This window comes from Saccopteryx bilineata, chromosome 4, assembly GCF_036850765.1.
Source record: "Saccopteryx bilineata isolate mSacBil1 chromosome 4, mSacBil1_pri_phased_curated, whole genome shotgun sequence".
Lineage (NCBI taxonomy): Eukaryota > Metazoa > Chordata > Mammalia > Chiroptera > Emballonuridae > Saccopteryx > Saccopteryx bilineata.
The window spans coordinates 295979945-295998470 of record NC_089493.1 but is presented as its reverse complement, the minus strand read 5'-3'; the positions used below and the strand labels follow the sequence as shown (position 1 = coordinate 295998470).

Sequence of the window (18526 nt, the reverse complement as noted above, 5' to 3'; positions counted from 1 at the left end):
TTGCAGTTGTTACTATTATAGTAATTGTTGCTTTATTATTCCAGAGCAGGGAGTGGGCCCTCTGGGGAAAGGCGGGGGTCAGGGGGGCTGGGTTAATCTGGCCGGGCGCTCACTCAGAGAGCTTCCTTTCCATCAGAGAGCAGAGGGCGGGGAAGCGGGGAGCCTTTAACAAATGGACTAGCGAGGTGAGGGCCGTGGCTGGGTCGGAAAGGCAGGTCAGGAGTGCAGTCGCTTGGGCGCGTTTAAGATCGCTATTTAGAGGAAGAGGTCGGGCGTTATTCGTTTGGCTGTCTGGTGGCGTTCCGGGCACTGTGCTGGGCTGGCTGGGGACACCACTGTCCTCAGAGGGTTTACGACCCCACAGGAGTGAGAGGCTGCTTGCAGAAGTAACTGTGACACAGGGTAACGGAGGCGAATTTCTTTTGTATTAAGATTCTGACAGTAGTGCCTGACCAGGCGGTGGCACAGTGGATAGAGCATCAGACTGAGACGCAGAGGACCCAGGTTCGAAGCCCCGAGGTCACCAGCTTGAGCACGGGGTCGCTGGCTTGAGTGTGGGATCATAGATATGACCCCATGGTAACTGGCTTGAGCCCAAAGGTTGCTGGCGTGAGCCCAAGGTCGCTGGCTTGAACAAGGGGTCACGTGCTCTGCTGTAGCCCCCTCCCCATCAAGGCACATATGAGAAAGCAATCAACAAACAACTAAGGAACCACAACAAAGAATTGATGCTTCTCATCTCTCTCCCTTCCTGTCTGTCTGTCGCTAGCTGTCCCTCTCTCTGTCTCTATCACACACACACACACACACACACTCAAAAAGAAAGACTCAACCAATGATGCATAAATAAGTGGAACAACAAATCAATCTCTCTCTCTCTCTCTCTCTTCCCCTTTCTCCCCCCTTCCTCTCTCTCTAAAATTAATAAAACTTAAACATTTCTAAGGAAGGAGAAAGGGAGGAGGGACGGCTGCCTGGGAGGCCAGGTGTGCCGCCTCCTGCGGGCACCCTCATCACGCGAGGCCGGAGCCGCCTCTGACACACGCACACCCCCGCCCGGGTCTCTCCGCAGGTGCCCATGATGCAGGTGAAGAAGTACCTGGTCAAGTGCCTGCACCGGCTGCAGAAGGGCCCCGGCTACACGTACAAGGAGCTGCTGGTGTGGTACTGCGACAACACCAACACACACGGCCCCAAGCGCATCATCCGCGAGGGCCCCAAGAAGAAGGCCATGTGGTTCCTGCTGACCCTGCTCTTCGCCTCCCTGGTCTTCTGGCAGTGGGGCGTCTTCATCCGCACCTACCTGAGCTGGGAGGTCAGCGTCTCCCTCTCCGTGGGCTTCAGGACCATGGACTTCCCGGCCGTCACCATCTGCAACGCCAGCCCCTTCCAGTAGGTGGGCCCCTGCCGGCCTCAGCCCTGGGCTCTTTCTCTTTCTTCCTGCGAGCTTTCCTTTCCTCCCTTCCCTCTTCATTCCCTTTCTCTCTCTTTTCTTTTCTTACCTCCTGGTCCCCCACCCTCCTTTCTACTCCGATGACTTGCCTTCTCTTCCCTCCTTTCTCTTTCTTCCCTTCTTGGCTTTTATAAACCCTTTGCCGCAAGGAAGATTCAAAATTCAGAAACATCCTGGGCTGAAAGAGAACCTTGGGAACGTCTAGTGGCCCCTGGCTTGGGGCACAGCGGTGCCCAGTGACTGGTTCCAGAGGTGTTATAGGAGCATCTACCATGTGCCAGGCACTGTTTATGGGCTCTGGGAATACATCACTGAACGGAAGTCCCTGCCCTCTTCACGGCCTACCAAAGAAAACAGACGCTCATCTTTTGTTCCTTTCGATATTAAATGAAGTACCGTAGTTTAATCATTATCAGGTGATGATAGAAACATACACGGTGGCCGTGCACTGAGTGCTTAACGAGACACCAGGCGGTGTGGTGAGTGTTCTCGGGTAATTGATGTCATTCTGACCCACGCAGCTGCCCTAGAGCTGGGCGCTCCTGTAGTAGCCCCTAATTCACAGGCCAGGAAATGGAGATTCAGAGAGGTCAAGGAACCTGTCCCCAGAGACACACAGTGGGCAGTGTGGCGTTTTGAACTCAGGCCTGGTCTGAGTCCAGAGCTGCCACCGTGAACCACTGGATGGCGAGGGCTATGAAGAGGACAAGCAAGAAGACCCAACCTAGTCAGGGATGAAGAGAGTACTTCAAGTGGAGGATACAGTATGTGCCAAGGTCCTGGGGTGAGACAGAACTCGGTACATTCAAAGAATTGAAAGAAGGACCAGTGTGGCTGAGTCATGAAAAACCTGGCTGACCCGTGGTGGTGCAGTGGATAGAGCATTGACCTGGGATGCTGAGGTCCCAGGTTCAAGACCCCGAGGTCACTGGCCCGAGCAGGGGGTCGCCAGCTTGAGAGGCGGAGGCTTGGGCGGGGCTGTCTCCTCCCATCGAGGCCGCTGTGCCAGGATAGGAGGGGACCGCAGCCCGCTCCTGCTCTGTTTCTCGGCTGCCCCTGGCCCCTGACCAGGCTCTCCCCCCAACCCCCACCCAGGTATTCTAAAGCCAGGCACCTGCTGAAGGACCTGGACCAGCTGATGGAAGCAGTCCTGGAGAGGATCCTGGCCTCGGAGCCGGCCCCGGCCAACGCCACCGCGGCCCTGAACCTCACCCTCTGGCACCACACCCCGCTGGTCCTGATCGACGAGCGCGACCCCCGGCACCCGGCCGTCCTCGACCTCTTCGCGGTCACTCACAACGACTCCGCAGGCCGCGGCCCGGCACCCCGAAGGGCCTGCAACGCCCAGGAGTGCAAAGTAGCCATGAGACTGGTAAGTGGGGCCCGGGCACACGGCATCGGGGGGCCCCTCTCGGTGATGCCCCCGAGAGATTCCTTCCGTTAACAAGCAGGGTCTCGCTGGGGTGGAGGGCAGGCAGGCTGGGAGCCACGGCCGATTCTGTGTGCTTACCAAGCTATTTCAGAAGTGGAAATAGGCCTGGCCTGTGGTGGCGCAGTGACCCGGAACGCGGAGGTCGCCGGTTCAAAGCCCCGGGTGTGCCCGGTCAAGGCACATACGACACGCAGTCAATGAACAACTACAGTGAGGCGACCATGAGTGGATACTTCTTCCTCCCCACCCCCTCCCTCTCTCTGTAAACTCAATAGATAAAATCTTTTTTTGTTTGTTTAAGTAGAAATAGGTGGTATGGTAGTCAAGACGTTTTTTGATGCAGGTGATCCAGCTCAGACTAGCTCAGGCAAAACAGGGACGTCATTGGCTCACACACTCAGAGGCCACGGGCAGGTGGAGGTCAGGTGCGGCTGGATCCAGGCGTTCAGCTGCTCTCATCAGGGCTCTATTTCTCTCCATCTTGGTTTAGGCTTTTTGTTTGTTTGTTTGTTTAATTGGATTTATTGGGGTGACAATGGTTAGTAAAATGATACAGGTTGCAAGTGCACAGTTCTAGAACACATCCTCTGTACTTCTCTCTCAGTTGTCTTCTCTCGCCGGTTGGCTCTCTGCACACAGAGGGCTTTGGACACGCCTGGTCTGTCCCTCCGGCTTAGCACCCCCTCCAGGAAGCTCCTCTTCCCCGTGGCCACACAAACGTCCTGGGCTTGACCCCCAGGTCACAGGCTCGCCCCTAAACCCATCACTGTGGCTGGAGAATGGACTCTTGTGGTTGGCCAGTCCTGGGGTCATGTGATTGAGCATTTGTGGGCTCGGAGCAGGTGGAAATCACCGCTGTGTGTTGTAGCCACTGCCCCAGGGGTGCTGTACAGCACCAGGCAATGGCCGGCGGAGCCTGGAGATGTCCTGAGAGCCCTGGGGGTACACATCCCTGGGGGTACACATCCCTGGGGGTACCATCCCTGGGAGTACCATCCCTGGGGGTACACATCCCTGGGGGTACCATCCCTGGGGGTACACATCCCTGGGGGTACACATCGCTGGGGGTACACATCGCTGGGGGTACCATCCCTAGGGGTACCATCCTGGGGGTACCATCCCTGGGGGTACACATCCCTGGAGGTACACATCCCTGGGGTACCATCCTTGGGGTACACATCCCTGGGGGTACCATCCTTGGGGTACACATCCCTGGGGGTACCATCCTGGGGGTACCATCCCTAGGAGTACCATCTTTGGGGTACACATCCCTGGGGGTACCATCCTTGGGGTACACATCCCTGTGGGTACCATCCCTGGGGGTACACATCCCTGTGGGTACCATCCCTGGAGGTACACATCCCTGGGGGTACCATCCTTGGGGTACACATTGCTGGGGGTACCATCCTTGGGGTACACATCCCTGGGAGTACCATCCCTGGGCCCCACTTTGCAAACTCGGAATGGGTGGCCCTGGGCCAGAGCCTAGGAATCTGTATTGCTAACAAGCACCCTGGTGATTCTGATACGCAGCCCTGGTTGGTGAGCCAGGTGGGGGCAATGCACCCCCCGGAGAGAGGCCACTGCTGTGCCTGCCACCGCGTGGTCAGGACTCGACCCCATGTCCCCACGCAGACCAGCACAAGGCAGCAGGGTCCCTCTGCCAGCTCGAACCCGGTGCCAGCTCCTTTCTGGTGCCACCTGTGTCCATGTCCTCGTCCGGAAAGCCCACGTGTCCCTGGTGGCCGTACCGGTTCTCGGGCGGTCCCTGTGTGTACGCACGCATGTGTGCATGTGTTGCACATGTGCCACACATGTGCATGTTATACTTGCACACACGTGTGTTGTGTGTGCATGTTGTGTGTGTCGCATGTGTGTGCTATGTGTGCACGCATGTGTGTTGTGCACATGCATGTGTGTTGTACGTGTGTCGTATGTATTGTGTTATACATGTGCACGCACACGTGTGTTGTGTGTGCATGTGTGTACATGCTGTACATGTGCACACATATGCTGGGGGCCAGGGTCTGCTGCTGTCGTGCCCTATCAGCCTCTCTGGGCCTCAGGTTCTTCATGAGAACAGGACAGTCGCCGTGAGGACTGAACAGGACCCTAGGTGAGGCCTTGGGAACAGAGGCTGTCCCGGTGAGTGTTAGGAGTGGTCATCACCTCTCTAAGGGGAGGCAGCGGCCTCCAGCAGGGTCCTGAGGACCCCTGAGGATGGAGCCCCAGGCGCTGTGGGAAGGGCTGTCCCAGAGTGTAAGGAGAAACACCCTCCGGCCCCCTTCAGCCCCCACTGTGACACGAGGACGAGCAGGAGCAGAGAGCCCAGACCTGAGTCCCAGGGCCAGAGCGGTTCTGGTTCTGTGTGGTGGCCTGGGCTTGGTGGTGGGCCTGCGGACAAGGCCCAGGCATCTTCCCCAGGGTCCGGGGAGGCGGAGTCTGGAGTCCTTCATGAGTCACACGGCCTCCAGGCAGCTGTCTCTGGAGTCTGGGGGAGGGGCTGGGATAGGAGCCCTGGGGGTCAGCGGGCCTGAGTGTGCCCATGGGCCTGAGTGTGCCCCGCTGGCCTGAGTGTGCCCCGTGGGCCTGAGTGTGCCCGCGGGCCTGAGTGTGTCCGCTGGCCTGAGTGTGCCCCGCGGGCCTGAGTGTGGTGCTGTGTGTGTGAGCCTCGGTGTTTGGGTCTGGTAGGGAGTGTGGATACATGTGTGCATGGTTGTGACCCTGACAGAGGTGGCTAGGACACCAGGAAGGGGGTGTCTGTCTCTGTATTTGTGCGTGCATGTGTGTGTGTGCATATAAGTGTACATATGTGTGGCTGTGTGTGCGTCCTCGTGAGCGTGCAGAGCGGGCTGTGAGCCGTCGGGTGCGGCCAGGAGGGGGAGGGCGGCTGGCGGAGCGTGGGCCCTGCCCTGGCACTGTGCCTGGGGCCCCCCCACATAGCACCCCCCTTGGTCTCCGCAGTGCTGCCTCAACGGGACTGTGTGCACCTTCCGGAACTTCACCAGCGCCACCCAGGCCGTGACAGAGTGGTACATCCTGCAGGCCACCAACATCTTCTCGCAGGTGCCGACCCAGGAGCTGGTGAAGATGGGCTACCCGGGCGAGCAGCTGATCCTGGCCTGCCTGTTCGGGGCAGAGCCCTGCAGCTACAGGTGAGAGGTGTCACCGGGTCACGTCCCGGCCGGGGGGGTCCCCACCGGCCCCCCCACACCTGTCTGTGCCTCGGGGTCTTAGGACACGTTTCCGGAGCACCCGGTAAAAATTATGTGAGCGCTCTGGCAGAGAAGGATGAAGGTCGGTGGAGGCCCCAGGAGCAGAAGGAAATACCGGGCCCCTTGTCATTAGAAAAAAGTGTCACGTTGGGGTTTCGCGGGGCCCTTCAGAAGTCGGGGCCCAGAGCACACGCCCGGTGCGCCCCCCGTTAAATCCGCCTCTGACTCGAGAAATCAACTGTGACTGTGGAATCATTTCAGCTGTACAGAGAAACTGCAGAGACGGGACACAGCATTGGTCCCTTGTCCTCCTCCTCGGTGTCCCCTGTCACCACGGTAATTTGTCACAACTGAAAAAACAAAACCAACACGGGCACAGTACTGTTAACTAAACATGACACACTTTATTCAGATTTCGTTGGTTTTCCTGGTACCCGTTTTCTGTTCCCGAATTCCACCCAGAAGGACCGCACCATGTCTAGTTGGTGCGTCTCCTTAGCCTCCTCTGGGCTGTGACAGTTTCTCAGACTTCCCTGTCTTAGAGGACGGTGACAGTTTCGGGGTACTGGCCAGGTGTTGTACAGGAGGTGCTCCCTCCGGGCTTAGACAGATCGGAGGAGGGCTTGGGGAGGAGGAAGCCTGGCAGAGGGGCAGTGCCTTCCTCGTGGCATCAGAGCGGGGACACGCGGTCGCCAAACGCACCGCCTGGGACGCTGACCTTCCCCGCCTCGCTCGGCTAAGGTTCGCAGTGGGTGACGGGGCACCGCACTCCCTTCCCAGGGGGGGTGTCATGGAGGTGGGTCACCAGGTCCAGCCCACGCTCTCAGGGTGGGGTGGGGTGGGGGTGGGGTGGCAGGGGGCAGAGGGGGACCCGGGCTGCTTGGAACCCTGCCCGCCCCGCACCCAGGGGCCTTCGGGGTCGCTCCTCCGTGCCTGTCTGTGTGGGGGCCCTTGTCACATACGATTTACAATGTTTACCAACACGGACTGTCTGTCCCCCGTGTGCTGGCCGAGCGCTGGGGCCCCTGGGCACACTCGGCCACCGGGCCTCTGTCCTGCGGGCGCCCGGGCCAGGCAGAGCGGTGACGTGACCTCCCGCGGTGGCCAGCGAGTGGGCGACAGGGCTGGCGTCCGCGTCCAGGCTGGCCGGTCCCGCTGCTCCTCCTCCTCACTGGGCTCACGTCGGCAGGGGCGGCCGGGCTGCAGGGCCCTCACGGGAGGTGGTCGCAGACTCGCGGGCGTGTCCGCCGGGCAGGGTGAGGCTTGGAGGACAGCACAGCGCTTCTGTGGATGTGCCCTGGCCCTGGACGCCCCGAGCCCCAGCCAGCCTGGTCTTCATAAAAGAAGGAAAACAATCTACCCCGACCTTCTGCAAAGACCGGAGCGCCCACAGGGACAGGACAGAGTCCGGTCAGCCCGCACGGACCCACCGCCCTCCACTGGGCCCCCACGGCGGTCCCCCCCCCGTAAAGTGTGCCCCGCTGGCGGGAGCTCAGGCCGGACAGTGAACGAAGGCCACACAGAAGCACAACACGGGTCACCCACCCAGAGACGAGCGACAGTCCCTCGCTGCCGTCCCCTATCCGGCCATGGTCACCCTCGCGAAAGGCACGCGCACTTTGTTGTGGGTTTGAATCGGGGTCCAGTCAGTGACAGTCACACACTGTGCTCCTAAGCCAAGCCTGTCCCCTGCCCCCTGTCCCCCCCCCCCCCCCCCCGAGGCTGCGTCCCCTTCCTTCCCTCGCCGTGCGTTTGGGGAAGGGGCTGGGCTGTTCGCCTTTCTGAGCCGCCCACGGTCTCGGTTTCACGGGTGACTTTTTTCCGTGGCCTCTTCGAGCCTGTTTCTCGGTAGGAGTCGCTGTCAGTGGCCGGGAGAGACAGACACTCAGTCCCGATCGGCAAAGCCTCTGGCTCGCCAGCCCGTGTCCTTCTTGCCAGAGACACACACAGCGCCCGTTGCTCTGCGCCCGCCCCTCCGCGCTCGTCCCTCGTGCCCGTCCCTCCGCGCCCGCCCCTCCACGCTCGTCCCTCGTGCCCGCCCCTCCGCGCCCGCCCCTCCACGCTCGTCCCTCGTGCCCGTCCCTCCGCGCCCGCCCCTCCGCGCCCGCCCCTCGGCGCCCGCCCCTCCGCGCTTGTCCCTCGTGCCCGTCCCTCCGCGCCCGCCCCTCCGCGCCCGTCCCTCGGCGCCCGTCCCTCCGCGCCCGTCCCTCGCTGGATCCAACCACTGCTCTCTTCGCAGTGATGTTGCAAGAAAAAATAAAATAAAACCAAAGGTCCGATGGAGGGAAGAGCCATACATTAAAAGACGCTTCAGAGACACACTAGCCCATCGCACGCTAACGTCACTTGGACCCGAATTTAAATGAAACAGACAGTGGCCACAGAACTGACAGGGAGGAGACAACCAGAGCTTCCAGCCGAATATTTACGAATAGGAAAGAATTGCTGTCCGTTATTTTTTTTTAACACGAGAGTAGCATTCTTTTCGAGTTCTTTCTTTCAGAGACCGAATGAAATGTTTCTAAGAAAGATACGCTGTGTGAGATCTGCTTCGTAACAATGTGGACGGGAGCGTGCAGGGCAGGTGGCGGGGGGGTGCGGGGGTGGGGGGGTTGTGACCGGCCGGGGTGGGGGGCTGCGTCTCTCTGCACTTTGAGATGTTTGAAATGCTCCATATCAAAAGGAATTCTTAAGGAAAGTCTCTGGAATGACATTACACTGCGTCTCCACTCCCTTGAGCGCCTGGACGGAAATGTTTCTTGCTGTGGAGTTACTTCCCTGGGAAACACGTCTCCACCAGGAGACAGGGCCCCGTGGAGGGTCGCTCTCCGTGCCTGGTCTCTCTCCTCAGCAGCACCCCCCCCCTGCTCGGGGACCCTCCCCTGAGTCACAGCCCCTCTCTGGGCCTCCGCAGCCCACCTGGCTGGATTCCGCCGGAGAGCATGGCTTAAAGCAACAGACGTTTATTTCTTCACGGAGGAAGCCGGAGGTCCGAAACCGAGATGTCACCGGGCCGGCTCCGTCCGGAGGCTGCGGGGAGGGTCCTTCCTGCCTCTCCAGCTCCGGGTGGGCGCTCGGGTGCCCCTGGGCTGTGTCCGCATCACTCCGACCTCCGCCCCGTCTTCTCTGCCCTGTGTCTTCTCCTCACCTGTCTCTCGTAAGGACAGTGGTGATCGGCTTCGGAGCCCACCTGGGTACCTGGCCAGGCTGACCTCCCGTCAAGATTATTGGTTCCATCTGCAAGGACTCTTTTTCCAAATAAGGTCCCGTTGACCGGTCCCTGGCCTGTGGATGTGGACGTGTCTTTTGGGGACCCCAGTTGAATCTTCTTCATGGTTCTCAAGACCCTGTGGATGAGACAGATGGAAACATGAAAGAAACTTCCTTTTCCTGGTTCCCGGGCTGAGCCTGGCCCCTGAGAGACTTCCTCCCCACCCCCGCTTCTCCCAGGGGGTGTGGGGGTCCCTCCAGCTTGCGCTCAGGAATGGGGGGGAGACGGGGGGGCACCTCGCCTCCGCCGCAGCCTCCGCAGCCCCCCCAACACTGGCCTGTCTTTCAGAAACTTCACCTCCCTCTTCCACCCTGACTATGGTAACTGTTACATCTTCAACTGGGGCATGGCGGAGAAAGCGCTGCCTTCGGCCAACCCCGGGGTCGAGTTCGGTGAGTCTCGGGTCCCCCCTCTGCCAGAACCGGGAGGTTGGACCTCCCTGCCCTGTGGGGGCCGCAGGGCCAAGTCACCGTCCAGCGTGGGATCAAGGGCAGGGCCCGGGGTGGACAGGCAGAGGAGCAGGAGCGGTGTGGGGCCCTGCTGTGTGGGGGGCCACCCAGGTGCCTTCTCGGCCACCGTCCCCACAGCTGCGAACCCCCAGGCAGGCAACGGGGCTTCTGTCTCACGACTGACCGAGCAAAATGAGGGTTCAGAGCCGTGTGCTTAGTCAGCGGTGTGAGCTCAGGCCCGCTGTCGGCGAAATCCCAGCACCATCCACCCGGCGGGGATTCCGAGCTCCGGGCGCACTGCCCGCAGGTGGCCAGCCTGCCCCACGGAGTCACTGAGAGACAAGGCCGGTGGACCTCACTGCCCAGGGAAAGGCCGGAGGGCTCGGGACAGCTGGGGCTCTCGGGCTGTGGGCCAGGCACGGGTGGGGACCTCGCCTCCCTCCTTTCTCAGGTTCTGACCGCCACCCCACCCCGCCCCCCAGCCAGCCATCAAGGAGCAGGCGGCCATTCAGTACCCATCAGGGCTGCTGACCAGCAGGGACATGGCGGGCTGACGACCTTCGCCCTGCTCCGCCCGCCCCCCCCCCAGAACACTGTACCAGAGAGGGGGGGTCCGCTCCCTCACAGGGTGGGGGGTGGGGGTGGGGGGGTTGGGGGCAGAAGAGTGGGATCTAGGGGCCCTGCCGCCTGTGTGAGAATCTCAGCAACCCCCCTTCCTCCCTGGCGACCTCGGATGAGTTTCTTCACTTCTCTGAGCCCCGTTCCCTCCTCTGTAAAATGGGGGTAACAGCGTCTGAGCCCCGGGGAGACTGTGCATGAAGATCACTCAGCCCAGCCCTCAGCAGGAAGCAAATGCCCGACAAGCAGCAGCCAGAGGGGCCCAAGCCCCTCTCCCCACAGGACAGCAGGCCTCTGCCCTCAGGAAGGGAACTGCCCGCCCAGGGGGGAGGGAGACCAGGGTCAAAGAAGAAATAATCACACAAGTGAGGCAGGTTCTTGGAAAAAAAGTTCCAGAGCTGGGAGGGGACCCAGTGAAGACCCGGAGACCTTGCCTAGGCAGCAGGGACAGGAGGGGCTTCCAGAGGAAGTGCCCGGGGCTGAGACAGCCAGCCGGAGAGCTGGGTCTTCTAGGTGGACAGGTGGGAACAGCGGGAACAGCGTCCCGAAGGCCTGGCGTCCTCGGGACGGGGCCGCGCAGCTCAGAGGGCTGGGTGCGGAGAGCAAGGGCCTGTGGGAGGCAAGGCAGAGCCGTGTGGGGTAGGCCCCTGGACCTGCCTCCCTGCCAGGCGGGCTGGGGGAGCGAGAGGGGCCCGGGAAGGGGCCGCAGTGGCGGGGACAAGGGCGGGGGGCCTCGGAGGAGACCAGGAAGGCGTCCTCCGGAGTCTCACGGAGTGGAGCCCGCTTCCCGGGCCGGCCCGAGGGGTCCCGTTGGACGGAGGGGAACTGGACGAGCGGGGGGTGGGTCTCCCTTATCCCTTCAGCCTCGGGAGCGAGTTCGGCCGCCCTCAGCAGCCCCTTCCTCTCCGCAGGCCTGAAGCTGATCCTGGACATCGGCCAGGAGGACTACGTGCCCTTCCTCACGTCCACGGCCGGTGCCCGGCTGCTGCTGCACGAGCAGAGGTCGTTCCCCTTCGTCAAAGACGAGGGCATCTACGCCATGTCGGGGACGGAGACATCCATCGGGGTGCTGGTGGTACGGCCGAGCCCCGGGGCACCCGATGGGGGCGGGGAAGCCCACCCGCCTAGCACCCGCCTAGCACCCGCCTCCCGCGGCCTCTTCAAGCCCCGGCCGGCCTGCGCAGGCCACTCCGGCCTTCCCCTCTGGCTGGACCCCACAGTACAGCCATGCTCTGGGGGAAGATCAGCACCCCCCCGGCCCCTGCTGGGGACCCCTGCACCCCTGCACCTGCTGGGGACCCCTGCACCCCTCCCCGTTTCCGAACCCCTAGACCCACGTGCTTAATCAGAGGCGGGTGCCGAGGGGGCCGCCTCGGGCTGACCGGGGGTCCCCGGGACCACCCACTCTGGACACAGGACAAGCTGGAGCGGAAGGGCGAACCCTACAGCCAGTGCACTGTGAACGGCTCCGACGTCCCCGTACGAAACCTCTACGGCGACCACAACACGACCTACTCCATCCAGGTAGGGAGGGGACAGCGCCGCCCCCAACCCCGGGGCCCCGGGGCCCCGTGGCCCCGTCCCGGCCACCCAGCCGAGGCTGCGTCTCTGGGAGGCCCTGGCAAGGCTGGCCCTGATGGACTTCGATGACCACAGGCTGCTTTCGTGGATTCGGTGACACTCGAGGCCGTGGAGCCAGCCCCGCCCCTGCCTGGGTGCTCACCAGGGCCCAGGGCTGCCCGCCGGTCATCCCCACTCAGCAAGTGTGCTCTCGGCTGCCCAGGGTGACACAACCTCACGCCGGGGTGCCCCCAGAAAGAACCCTGTGCGTGTGAGGCGCGAAGGGTGTGCGTGCATTGCAGCATCATTTGAGCCTTTCCACACCCCCCTCCCTTCCCAAGGTAATGATATAGGCTGCTCACAAGAATCAGGGGATGTTTCAAAGTGAATATGAAGCGATAAAATATCCCCCGATTCTTGTGAGCAGTGCACTCTCATTATTATCATTACCCAGGCTATTTTATTGTGAGCGTGTACTAAGAACAGCAGGCTGATCATGTGCAAGGCAGACATTTTCCCAAGTGCTTCACACATATTGAATCATGTCATTCGCACAACCCTAAACTGTGGATACTGTGATTAAGAATGACGAGACTGGGCCTGGCCAGGTGGTGGCGCAGTGGATAGAGCGTCGGACTGGGACGCAGAGGACCCAAGTTCGAAACCCTGAGGTTGCCGGCTTGAGCACAGGCTCACCAGCTTGAGTGCAGGGTCACGGACTTGAGTGTGGGGTCATAGACATGACCCCATGGTTGCTGGCTTGAGTAAGCGGTCACTGGCTCTGCTGTAGCCCCCTGGTCAAGGCACATATGAGAAAGCAATCAATGAACAACTAAGGTGCTGCAATGAAGAATTGATGCTTCTCATCTCTCTCCCTTACTCTCTGTCTGTCCTTATATCTCTCTCTGTCACTAAAAAAAAAAAAAAAAAGACGGGACTGGAATGTGTAGATGTCTCATCAGTTTACCTGAGAAATCCCTCTGGCGGGTCCACCCTCGGGGAGCCGGCCTGGGCCCCTCCGCCAGGGACTGGGACAGGGGGACAGGGGAGGGCAGTAAGCACAGCTCAGGCCCTCACCACCCCGTCTCAGCCGGGGGGACCCTCCTCTGGGCACTGAGCTCCCCGGGCCTCTCCCCCCGGGGCTGCGGTGGGGACACCGCTGGTCACGGCTATGCCCCCCCTGTCCCCCACCCCCAGGCCTGTATTCGCTCCTGCTTCCAAGACCACATGATCCGTAACTGCAGCTGTGGCCACTACCTGTACCCACTGCCCCCTGGGGAGAAATACTGCAACAGCCAGGAGTTCCCAGACTGGGGTGAGTGGGGGCCCCAGCCATCGGCACCTGAGCCGGCCGGGCCACTGTCCACAGGGCTCTGACTGCCGGGGAGGGCTGCGGTCCTGGCCCCGGGCAGGGCTCTGACTGCCGGGGAGGGCTGCGGTCCCGGCCCTGGGCAGGGTTCAGGGGGGTACCCAGGCCTGCTCAGCCCCGTGCACTGTCCGCAGGGCTCTGACTGCCGGGGAGGGCTGCGGTCCCGGCCCCGGGCAGGGTTCAGGGGGGTACCCAGGCCTGCTCAGCCCCGTGCACTGTCTGCGGCCCCTCACGGGGACCCAGCTCCCCTCCGCACCTCGGCTCCACGTCATGTAGGCTTGAGATGTGTCCGTGCAGGCGTGAGTCTGTCTTTATGGGCTATGTCTGTGCACCACATAAACCCCCTCACGTGAGTGAGCCTGGGTGTGCAACTCCGGCGAGTGCACACATGTGCGTGCATTCGTGTTTTTCCACACACGTGTGAAAGGGCCCCGGTGTGCTTGTGTCTGGATGTGCAGCTGCACTCGGGACCGGGGCCCAGTCTCAGCCTGGGTTCATGCCCCAGCCGGTGCTTCGGTGTCTGCATGCGTGCAGACCGGTTTGTGCGGACATGTGTGTGTGCACGCATGCACAGGGCCACGTGCATCAGCCTCAGCCCTGTGTCGTGTCCGTGTGGGCTCACCTGGCCTCCCTGGGGTTTTGAGGAGAGGGGAGAGGGAAGTGGCCCCCAACGTCATGAAACCTGAAGCCACAGGAGGAGGAGTCCCTTCCGGGCTCACACTGAGCCGGAGTCCTAACAGCCCCAAGTGCAAACACCTGAGGATGTTGTAGGCGGTAGAGAGAGTCCCACCCCCTCCTAAACACCACCCCCTCCTAAACACCACCCCCTCCTAAACACCAGTAACATGCGGGAACGAGAGAAGAAACTGTATCCCTTCCAACCATCCATTCCTTCTACACAAGCCTGCCACCCTGGTCCCCACTGGGAATGAGGAAGACAGATAGAGGGGAGCCGCCCTGATCCCCCTGAGCTGAGTCTGGATGTTTGGGGAGAGGGTCCCCGGGCCAGCTGGGGCGAAATGGCTGCAGATGGGGGGGCGGGGGGGATGGATGGTTCTCCGGGACAGACCTGCAGTGGCCCAGGGCAGGAGGGCAGAGAGAGGGCGGGCAGGGGCTCAGTGCAGGGAGGAAGGCCGGGAGGACGGGGATGGCTCAGAGTCTCCGCCCCACCTCCCCCCCCCCCAGTGTACTGCTACTCGGAGCTGCGCCGGAGCCTGGACCAGAGGGAGACCTGCATCAGGATGTGCAAGGAGTCCTGCAGGTGAGTGCAGGGCGCCCGGGGGGCCCAGGCCAGGTGCTGCTGGGCGGAGCAGGGCCCTCGGCGCTGTGGACGAACAGCCACAGCGCCGTCCTCTCTCTTCCAGTGACACCCAGTACAAGATGACCATCTCCATGGCCGACTGGCCTTCCGAGGCATCTGAGGTGAGATGGTGGTGTGGCCCGGCTCCTGGCCGCCCATCTCTGGCCGTGGGACCTTGGGGAGGATGCTGGTGCCTCTTCTCTCCACTCCCTCCCCCCCCCGTTCCCCCCACCTCCTGGGTGAACTCGGGGATGAGAGGACCCAGGGGAAACCTCTTCAGCTAGGGCAGTCCGGGAAGGGGCCCCTAGACCCAGAGGATGGAGCTGTGCCCCCATGGGCAGGGCTGGGGAGGAGGAACAGCAGGTGCAGGACCAGAGGCGGGGAAGGGCTAGAAGGGGGTGGCTGAGCCCCTGGGGGAGGGGTCCGGAGACCAGAGTGCCTTCTCCCCATGACAGCAGCCCCTTTGTGCACTATTACCTTCCCTCCCCCCCCCCCCGTCCCAACACATGGTCTCTGGGGCCTCAGGAAGGCTGGCTGTGGCCTGCCTCCCACAGGGAGCACGGCTGGTGGTTGGGAGGGGAGGCAGCAGGTGCCATTCTCTTTAGCCGCCTTCTCGGGTTACAGGACTGGATTTTCCATGTCTTGTCTCAGGAGCGAGACCAAAGCACCAATATCACCTTGAGCAGGTAAGCCCGGAGTCTGGGGAGGGCTGGGGAAGGCAGACAGGGGCGAGAATCAAAGTCTTAGGAGTGGAGTTTAGACAGGGCAGCCCCTCAAACTCCTTCTCAAACTGGCCAGATCCAGGAGCAGGCCTGGGAGAAGAAACACGGGGTGAGAGAGAGGCCAGCCCAGAGGACTGAGAGTCTGCCACTCCCTAAAGGAGAGCCTGTTCCTCCATCTGTCACTTGTTTGTTCATCCATCCATCCACCCATCCATCATCCATCCATCCATCCATTCATCCATCCACCAATCCACCTATCTATTCATCCATCCATTCACCCACCCACCCATCCATCCATCCATTCACCCACCTACCCTTCCATCCATCCATCCATCCATCCATCCATCCATCCATCCATCCATCCATTCACCCACCTACCCTTCCATCCATCCATCCATCCATCCATCCATCCATCCATCCATCCATCCATTCACCCACCTACCCTTCCATCCATCCATCCATCCATCCATCCATCCATCCATTCACCCACCTACCCTTCCATCCATCCATCCATCCATCCATCCATCCACCCATCCACCCACCCATCCATCATCCATCCATCCATCATCCATCCATCCATCCATCCACCCACCCATTATCCATCTATCCATCATCCATCCTTCCAATCTTCTACTCATTCTTCCATTCATCCCTCTATTATCCATTCTTCCATTATTCTACTCATCCATCCACCCACCCATTCTCCATTCATTCATCCATCTTTCCATTCATTCAACATAAACATGCACTGAGCCCAGAAAAAAGACACAAGGTCTATACTATCAGGAACCTGAGCCAGGAGGACAGAGAGATGCGAACAGAGCTCACGGTGAGGAGAGTCTGCACCAGCCCTCCCTGTGGGAGCACAGCAGGGAAGGAGCCTGCATCCGCCTGAGAGATAAGGGAGGTCTGATTAGGGAGGTGGCACTCGAGACCACCCTCCAAGGAGGAGTAAGAATTGGTCACACTTGACCGGTGGTGGAGCAGTGGATAGAGCATTGACCGGGACCTGAGGCCCCAGCTACAGAACCCCGAGGTTGCCGGCTTGAGTGTGGGATCATCTGGCTTAAGCGCAAGCTCACCAGCTTGAATGCAGGGTCACCGGCTTGAGTGTGGGGTCATCAACAGGATCCCATAGTCCCTGGTTTGAGCCCAAAGGTCGCTGGCTTGAGCAAGGGGTCACTGGCTCAGCTGGAGCTCCCTGGTCAAGGCGCATATGAGAAAGTAATCAATGAACAACTAAAGTGCTTCAACTATGAGTTGATGCTTCTCATCTCTCTCCCTACCTGTCTCTCTCTCCTGCAAAAAGAAAAAGAAAAAAAAAAAGCCAAACAAACAAAACTGTCCCAAAAAAATAAGTAAGAAGAGGCAACAATGTCCAGGCGGAAGATTGGACACAGAAGAGCTTAGTCCTTCTGAGGACGATCAGTGTGAGGGAGAGGGGAGCTTTCAGGGGTTGTCTTGGGCCAGAGTACCCCTTAGGAAGCTGGTGCAGAAAGGGGCCCCCAAGATGGGTGCTGGGCAGAGACGCCCTTCATGGTCCAGGCACTGAGGGGCAGGGGGCAGTGCTGTTGGCTCTTGCTTGGACCTCACCTCTCATGAGTGGGTCTGTGAGAAGTTCAAGCCAAGGACGGTTGAGGCAGCTTCTTGGCTGCCTTGTGTGTGTGTGTGTGTGTGTCTCTGTGTGTGTGTGTCTCTCTCTGTGTGTCTGTGTGTGTGTGTCTCTCTGTGTGTGTCTGTGTGTGTGTGTGTGTCTCTGTGTGTGTGTGTCTCTGTGTATGTGTGTGTCTCTCTCTGTGTGTCTGTGTGTGTGTGTGTCTCTGTGTGTGTGTGTGTGTGTGTGTGTAAGGGCGCCAGTCCTTGCTGCCTCCTACAGGAAGGGGATTGTCAAGCTCAACATCTACTTCCAAGAATTCAACTACCGCACCATTGAGGAGTCAGCAGCTAATAACGTGAGTTTGGGGGTTCCTGACACCTCCGCCCTGTACTTTTGAGGGTCAGGAGGGTCCCTGGCCCCACAGAGGATTGGAATCATCTCTAAAGCCAGTTGTCTCCCTGGGCTGAGATGGTCACCGCCCCTTCCCGGTCAACAACCCAGCCCCCTAGGAGCCCGAGAGGCTGGGCTTCAGGCAGGAACCTGTGCACCGACCCCCCCCCTCCGCCAGGGCCTCAGCCCCCCGCTCCCCACAGATCGTCTGGCTGCTCTCCAATCTGGGCGGCCAGTTCGGCTTCTGGATGGGGGGGTCGGTGCTCTGCCTCATCGAGTTTGCGGAGATCATCATCGACTTCCTGTGGATCACCGTCATCAAGCTGGTGGCCTTCTCCAAGGGCCTGCGGCAGACACGGGCCCGGGATCGCTACGCCGGCCCGCCGCCCACCGTGGCTGAGCTGGTGGAGGCGCACACCAACTTTGCCTTCCAGCCCGACGCGGCCCGCCCTGGCCCCGTCCCTGGGGCCTACCCCGATGAGCACACCCCGCCCATCCCGGGCACCCCGCCCCCCAACTACGACTCCCTGCGTCTGCAGCCCCTGGACGTCATCGAGTCTGACAGCGAGGGCGATGCCGTCTAGACCAGGGGTCCCCAAACTTTTTACACAGGGGGCCAGTTCACTGTCCCTCAGACCGTTGGAGGGCCGGACTATAAAAAAAACTATGAACAAATCCCTATGCACACTGCACATATCTTATTTTAAAGTAAAAAAACAAAATGAGAACAAATACAATATTTAAAATAAAGAATAAGTAAATTTAAATCAACAAACTGACCAGTATTTCAATGGGAACTATGCTCCTCTCACTGACCACCAATGAAAGAGGTGCCCCTTCCGGAAGTGCGGTGGGGGCCGGATAAATGGCCTCAGGGGGCCGCATGTGGCCCGCAGGCCGTAGTTTGGGGACCCTTGGTCTAGACCCTGCCCCGGCCCACCCTGGGCAGCCCAGGGAACGCAGACCTGGGAAACCGAGACCAGCGCCCACGGCCTCACGTTATCGCGCCCTCTCCAGAGGGCCGGGGGGATGGGTGTCCCCGCCCAGGGTCCACGTCTCTCGACGGAGAGGCCAGCAGCTCCTAGCTGGTCCCAGGCTAGGGGCTCCAGAGGGTCACGGTGCCGGGACGAACGTGGGGATTGTAAACTCA

At 60.7% G+C, this 18526-nt stretch overlaps 1 protein-coding gene across 4 annotated transcripts in view; it reads left to right on the top strand.

The window, feature by feature from the left end:
- Positions 1-18151, top strand: part of SCNN1B (sodium channel epithelial 1 subunit beta) — a 55969-nt gene extending 37818 nt beyond the window's left edge. For 2 of the 4 annotated variants that reach the window (XM_066275864.1, XM_066275866.1), the window contains exons 2-13: positions 1073-1392; positions 2549-2825; positions 5850-6040; positions 9660-9763; positions 11350-11513; positions 11855-11962; positions 13196-13313; positions 14553-14628; positions 14732-14789; positions 15292-15353; positions 17266-17341; positions 17580-18149. In XM_066275864.1, coding sequence (XP_066131961.1) covers positions 1079-1392; positions 2549-2825; positions 5850-6040; positions 9660-9763; positions 11350-11513; positions 11855-11962; positions 13196-13313; positions 14553-14628; positions 14732-14789; positions 15292-15353; positions 17266-17341; positions 17580-17960 — 1929 coding nt within the window. In that variant the 5' untranslated portion in view covers positions 1073-1078 and the 3' untranslated portion in view covers positions 17961-18149. Of the gene's footprint in view, positions 1-1072; positions 1393-2548; positions 2826-5849; positions 6041-9659; positions 9764-11349; positions 11514-11854; positions 11963-13195; positions 13314-14552; positions 14629-14731; positions 14790-15291; positions 15354-17265; positions 17342-17554 lie in introns of all 4 variants that reach the window. The other 2 variants (XM_066275867.1, XM_066275868.1) reach the window with 2 other exon arrangements.
- The last annotated feature ends 375 nt before the right edge of the window (positions 18152-18526 follow it).